Below are 7000 nucleotides of genomic sequence, written 5' to 3'. Positions count from 1 at the left end.
GGGGAAACCATCTTAACCTTGGATATTCTTTAAATTTATTTGGAACAACATTGATTCAGACCTTTAACATTCTTCAACTTAAAGTGAATGGCAATTTGGGAGCTTTATAGAGTGTCCTTCAACCCTCCAAGAATTCTTTAGTTTTCTGTCAAGAGTATTGAAGGTCAACCTGCAAAGGCAACCTTTGTGTCTGTATTTCTATTGGTGAGAGAATGATTCTGTGTGACAGCCGTGGTCCTGGTCTGTCTGTTGGAGTGTTCTGTTTTTCCTTGCAGAAATACGACCCGGACCTTTTCCGAATGGCCCTGCCTTGCCTCAGTGCTATTGCTGGAGCCTTGCCACCGGACTATTTAGATACTAGAATCACGGCCACACTGGAGAAGCAGGTCTCAGTGGATGCAGATGGAAACTTTGACCCCAAACCTATCAACACCATGAAGTAAGTTCAAGACCACTTCCAAACTGTTTCTATATTCCACACAGTAGCCAATAACTTTCTTCCAGACTATAATAGAAACTCATTTCCCCCTTTCCCTCCTGGCAACCCTGCTCACCATCTCCTTAGACACTACAAGTCACACCAGAAACAAGGTTTAGCCCATCCATATCTGATTATATACTACATTACTTATATCTCAGGCTTTCAGGAGGGGTTGGTTTAATACATGAAAGGGACACACTCACAGCATAAATCTTGTCTGAGGCATCACAAAGTCCACCCTGATAAGTGATGTGATTAATTTATTAATGAGGGTTTTTGACAAAAAGAAATCTTTGCTCTTTGCAAACTAGGCCTATACAGATATAATAACACCAAAACAACGCCATAGTGATAGCAGAACCTTAGCAAGACTCTGTGGTAGCAGAACGCTTGTGGTCCTTTGAGAGGTTGGATCTGCTCTTTGCCATACTGAATGACACTAGATCTTTGGAGTCACCCTATAGTAGTGCCTTATATGTTCTTCCCATGAGTATCCAGAATCTTTTACTGACACTCACAGAACAACAGATGCTCTCATCCAACTGCAGATTCAAGTCAATTTATCCTTGGGGCAAAATAGTTGCTGTGTTGGACTGTGAGGCCCTCCCCAGTTCCAAGTGTGTGTCCGGGAGCACTGACTTCCTCCCTGGGTACATTTTAATGAAGAGCACAAAACTCCTCCAAATAACCTGGGGAACAAGCCTGACCCCGTACGATCCCCCAGACCTGTATTGGGTGACAGTGGTTCTCAAATAGGAGCCTAAGCCCTTGCTAGGAGTGTCAGCTCTTCTAACGTGTAAAATGCATCATTGGGAAATTAAGTGCACATTCCATTGGAGGAAGCTTTGATTGAGGGGACGGTGAGAAACAGAATCGGGCCTCCTGCAGGAATGGAATAAAGAATGTGGTAAAAAACGGAAGCTTGGGCAAGGAAAAAAATAGACACTGGCTTTAGAGAAGTTCTCCTTGTAAGAATGTAAGCAGCCAAAAAGCTGACAGAGTAAAAGAAGTGATGAGTGGATGTGTTACAAATGTTATCAGCATCACTCCAGCGATTGTGTGCCAATGTTCCACAGTATGTTGACAGCTCTTGTTGCTTCAAACAAACAAATGTGAGAACAACACTAGTGTTATCTCGAAAACAAATAAGCCCTGATTGCCAGGACACGGGGTCATAACCAGAACCTAATAAAAATCTCGTGAGCCAAGCCTCCCCAAGGACAGTGAAGATCGTCAGCTGTCGCCATTGAATCAGTCACTTTGAGACACCCTTGTCTTATCGAACTCTAGATTCCAGTGAACTTGATCCATCTAGTCATAAACCTGACCTTGCTGGCCATGCACCTAGCATCATATGCAATACCAGAAGACCATCTGATACACAGGAAAATGAAGAATGGATAAGAGCTGCTAGGCAAACAGAAATGGCATCTACTCTATTTCCAAAACACTAGTCGTAATGAGTCACTAATTCAAAATGATAGACAACCAGTATGTTTTTAACATCTGACCTTCTAGCTACACAATCTATTGTTCTCAAACTGGAGCTATAGGATGACAAGATTCTCAGTGACAGAGACCAGAACTGGCTCTGAAACCACAGTGGTACTTTGGGAGCCAGGGGAGCCCAGAGCGACTGGAGGAAGGCCACCAATGTGCAGATGATTCTGCAAAGAAATCAAGCCAGGTTGGGTGCCTGAAACACAACACTGGCCTTTCCACCCTCCTCAGTAGTGTCACTGTGTCTGAGTAGCTCAAGCTATGAGATAGGCCGCTAGCAAATCCCGTGAGTGACAGCAAATTGCTGTTTCAACCTGCCTTCTACCATGTCTAGCTAAAATGCTTATGGAGTCGATAATGTTTTTTTTCTCAATTCACAGTTTTTCCTTGCCTGAAAAATTGGAATACATTGTCACCAAGTACGCTGAGCATTCTCATGATAAATGGGCTTGCGACAAGGTAGGCATTATCAGCCGATTGACGATTGTCAGGCAGAGGAGGGGGGAAGCCCAAGAACATTATTGGGTGTGATCCTGGAAATCTGCCTGATTTGTCTAAGTGACAGTCTCCATGCCAAGAGCATTCATTATTTCTGGGCAGCAATTTCCTGGGGCTGGTAGGGGTCAGAGAAAGAGGCGGTGGCAGCTGCTGGTGCTGCCTTTGTAGTGTTCAAGGAGATGAACAATTCTGTATTTGTCAATAGCTTTCTTATCATTGCATTGCCTAGAATTTATGCCCAAACACACTCTCATGTGTGCTTAACATAGTGCTTCATTGGGTGGGAAGCATGGTATTTAATGTTTCTTCAAACTCGGTGCAGGAAAAGAAGACTAAAATCGAAGGCCCCACTCTTCTATTTGCGTAGGAAGCTGAACTGTATTCCAGGAAGGCCATATGAGGTCTTCCCTTAGTGGGGGCTGCTAGAACTTCTAGGCACTTGGTACATCTGCTGTTAAAATTCATCCCACATGAGGTCAGACTGTTTAATAAGTTTAATTGCTGTGTCAAAAAAACACGCTAGATTAGAGTGAGTAGTCATTGAAGAATGGGACCATTACAACAGTGGACACATTTTTAAGGCAGGGCCATAAAAAGTCTCTATGGATTAAGGAGAAACAGCATCTTCCTATCATATACTCACAGATAAAAGGAAACCATGAGCCAGCATCTCAGTTCAGTGCGGATCTGTGCTCCTCTCTAATCCTCTTAAGGTCTCCTACTTATGCTGATGACAACAAGCACTGAGCTGTAGAATAAGCTGTACCTCATGATTCTAGACCAGAATTGGCAAGCCTCTGTGTAAAGGTCAAGGAAATAATCAAATAATCTATAATCTATAATGAAATGGGTAGTGAACACTTGCAGCTCTGTGGGTCAGACAGCCTCCATGGCAACGACTCATGTCCACTGTTACAGCACAAAGGTAGCCACAGGCAAAATACTGACAATAAAAGAGGGTCTGTGTGCCAATAAAACTTTAAGAAAAAACAAAACAAAACAAAAATAGGCTGTCAGCTGGACTTTTTACTCTAGAGTATATCGGTTTTCTAATTTCTAGTTTCAGCGTGGCTACTTGTCCAAACCATGGATTAAGGAGAAACAGCATTTCTATGAATCCGTAGCCATAGTCAATCCATCTGCATGTGTGGATTTTCCCCTTGGACACTTCATGAATTTCTACAGCACCCACTGACTTCAGCCCCAGCTGCTGTCATCTCTGGCCCCAGCCAATGGCTGGCCACCTGGCTGGCCTCCTCATGTGCATTTATTTTCTCCAGCCTTTTCTTCACACCACAAACAAGTAATAGTTCCAATATGCATATTTGGTCACATGATATTAGTGCTTTTCCTGTCCAGTCCCTGTTTCATCTTAAAATTCTTTAACAGGTTCTAATTCTTCTTAAAACAAAGGTCATAATCCCCAAATGGCCTAGTAGTACTGCCCTGTCTGACTCTCAATGAGATCTTCCTTTTGTCTCTGCCCACCAGCCACTCCTTAAACTTTTAGACCCTCTGGCATAGACTATACTTGTGCACAAACACTTCCCTGACTGAGCAAGGCAGTCACTGCTATCCCTATGTCACCCTGCGGGTGTCAATTTAAGTATTCTTTCCTAGGCTGATTTCTTATATACATCATCTTTGTACCTCATTCTCTTCCTTCACAGTATTTTTTAAAATTATTTATATATGAATATATTAATATACTTATAACAGTTCCACATGTGTACTTTCAGTAACATATCTACTAGTGTTTGAATAGTTTGATCAGTATCACTCCCTGGCACCAGTATGAGGGTTCATGAGAGCACGGATACATGCTCAACATTGCCCAGCAGTGTGGATTATCTAACAAGAGAAGAGCATTTCCCCCTGACCTCAAGAACCTTTTCCTAGAGCTGGGGAGATGGCTCAGTAGTTAGAAGTGTTTATTGCTCTTACAGGGGCCCTAAATACACCTCCAGTAGCCACACCAGGCAGCTCACAACTGCCCATAACTCAAGCTTTGAGAGTTACATCACCCTCTTCTGGCTTCTGAGGGCACTGAACTCACGTGCACTCACACATACACACAAAATCGAAAATTTCTTCCTATGGGAGAAAGAGAATTATCCAGCCACAGTGGTATAGATTATATAGTTCCATGATTGGCATGAGAACAGGCTTAGAACACATAGGAGTACCAAATCCCACAGTTGGTGTCCAGAAATGCCATCTAGAGTGGTAACTTTACAGCCTGTTATAAAAGATGGCTAGACAGTCATTGCAGGGAAGTGATGAGTTTATTGCTGAGTCAGCACATGCGGACCAAGCGAGGCAAGAGAGGATTTATCAGCGTTGGGGAACCACAGAGCTAGAACATGAAGTAGAGCATGGAGTGGGGTAGGAGATAAATGTGGAGAGGCTTTCAGATTTAGAAGTCCTATGAGAGTTTTCATTCCTCCCATGATGGGAGGTGACAGTCAGAAATCACAAGAGAAAAGAGTTCTCTAGCAGGACGATTTTGGTAAATATCACTGAACAATAGTAGAAAATTAATCCATGAATAGGTGACCGATTGGAAGCAGGGAGAGTGCTTAGGAATCTATTAAAGTCCGGTAGGTGAGCTCAATACTAAGCAGGAAGTCAGCTCGAGAGAGGTGGGCAAAGGAGTGAACCTAGGAGGCAGAGAGATAGAAGGTATTCAGTGAGGTAAACAAGGACCCCTAATAGAGCATTAAAAACTAAGTGGGAGCTCAAGAGGGGTAAAGAAACCCAAGAGAAGGGGGTATTTAAAGAAGTAACTGTTGGGTCCTGCTTAAACACACTACTAAGCACATCAAGCAGGGCCCAGTGTTTGGAAATTAGGGGTCAGTTCTTCTTAGAAATACTAATTTAACATCAGTCATTAGGGCTAACTGCAACCACAGACCTAGATGGAGTGACCAGGACTTAGGTGTCTCTTGGAAAGGGATAGAAACTTTGCCCATTTGACAAGCAGAGGCAGAGACTGAGAACAGAATAAGCAGCTAGGAGTTTTAGAGTTTTGAGGCTGGGGAAGTCAGGGGCTCCTACTTAGCTCTATATCCATGGTGCCCAGGATTTCTGTTGAAGAAAGTGTCCTCGAGTGGTGCTTTACAGTCTTAAGTCTCCTAAAAAGCAGACAGTGCTGTGATGGTGCCAAGCAGACTCCTCTACACAGCACGTGGTAGAGCTGGTCCCTCTGAATCCTACCTACTCATCTTGCTGTGATTTTGACATGCTGCTCTGAAGCACAGAGTTCTCAGTGTTTGCCAAAACAGCCTTTACGTGGCCCTAAAACTTACAAGCAAAAACACGAAGAGGACAGTAGCTGGAACAAGAAGGAATTCAGGAGCAGAGGTCAGGATTCGGGAGGCACAGACTTGACAGCCTGAAAGGCTCAGTTAGACACTTGCTAAGGGACTTCTTAATCTCTGTCATGATCCATTATGCTACTTGAGAAAACAGGCAGAGATCTGGGTCATCTAGCTGGCTCTTTGTTTGAACTGAGAACTTTCTACAGAGTCACAGTGGATGGAAATATGGGATTTCTCTGGATGAAAATGTGAAGACCCACCCACTAATACGGCCTTTCAAGACCTTAACAGAGAAGGTAAGAGACAGGATCTGTAACCATGTGGCTGTGCTGTGTCCTTCCTTTGGGATCGTATCAGACAATCTGCCTCTCTCATGATGCTAGCAGGTTCTGTGAACTAGCAAACTGACCCTGTGTTCACCACTTCCCAAGCCTCCACTTTCTATTCCTTCACTCTGAAAAATCATGGGTGAAAGAAGCCCTACTAAGTACTTAGTACTAACAGGGGGTCCAAAATGTGCTCCTCCTGCAACTGACCTAGGAAGAGGTTTTGTTAGACTGTTAAGCTGTTAAAACAGGATGGAAAATTACTAGAAAAATATTTAGACCAGAGAGAGTTCTGCTATGTGGAATACAGAAAGTTCCATTGGAAGTAGAAATGGGTCTTTCTTTCTTTCTCTCTTTCTCTCTCTCTCTATTTCTCTCTTTCTTTCTTTCTTTCCTATTAAGTATATGTTCATCCCATCTCTGAATTCCAGTCTTACAATCAGTAAGCATTCTTTTTAACCTTAAGTTTAGTGTCGTATGTCACGGATAATGTGTGTGTGTGTGTGTGTGTGTGTGTGTGTGTGTGTGTGTGTGTGTGTGTTGACCATTCATGAAATTGGGTCTATCAAAAGAATTCTAAGAAGTTCTGTTTCTCAGGAGCAAGGCAAAGCCTAGTGTAAATGCATTTGACAATGTTCCGTCTTAAGCCTAAGACACGATGAGTATTTTTCTTGGTCATTCACTTCTTTATAAACCGTAGATAATGTCATTGATAATATTGGTTTGTTTCCCCTAGTAAAAAAGACTGCAGGCCTGGGATCTTATATTCAAAAGTATTAAGAAAGGTTGTGCATTTTATTTGAGATGCTGCACATGACATTTTGACCTTGTGAGGAAAGAATGGAACAAATTACCTCCTCCATGTGCTGTGGGGA

General features: G+C 43.0%; 1 protein-coding gene and 1 long non-coding RNA gene across 5 annotated transcripts in view; one reads left to right on the top strand and one right to left on the bottom strand.

Moving 5' to 3' along the window:
* LOC120101913 (uncharacterized) overlaps window positions 1-3357 on the bottom strand; it is an 8296-nt gene extending 4939 nt beyond the window's left edge. The window contains exon 1 of one of the 2 annotated variants that reach the window (XR_015684546.1): window positions 3123-3357. This is a non-coding gene — a long non-coding RNA (uncharacterized LOC120101913). The remainder of the gene's footprint in view (window positions 1-3122) is intronic. The other variant, XR_015684545.1, reaches the window with a different exon arrangement.
* Ryr3 (ryanodine receptor 3) overlaps window positions 1-7000 on the top strand; it is a 553860-nt gene that overhangs the window by 423363 nt on the left and 123497 nt on the right. For all 3 annotated transcript variants that reach the window (XR_015684544.1, XR_015684543.1, XM_087655160.1), the window contains exons 51-53: window positions 276-439; window positions 2362-2440; window positions 6006-6095. Coding sequence is in view for 1 of the 3 variants with exons in the window: in XM_087655160.1 (XP_087511286.1) it covers window positions 276-439; window positions 2362-2440; window positions 6006-6095 (333 nt within the window). In the remaining 2 variants the exon portion in view is untranslated. The remainder of the gene's footprint in view (window positions 1-275; window positions 440-2361; window positions 2441-6005; window positions 6096-7000) is intronic.

Source organism: Rattus norvegicus, chromosome 3 (genome assembly GCF_021556685.1).
Source record: "Rattus norvegicus strain SHRSP/BbbUtx chromosome 3, alternate assembly SHRSP_T2T, whole genome shotgun sequence".
In the NCBI taxonomy this organism is placed as follows: domain Eukaryota; kingdom Metazoa; phylum Chordata; class Mammalia; order Rodentia; family Muridae; genus Rattus; species Rattus norvegicus.
The sequence above is the reverse complement of the archived record's forward strand: the minus strand, read 5'-3'. Positions and strand labels throughout refer to the sequence as shown.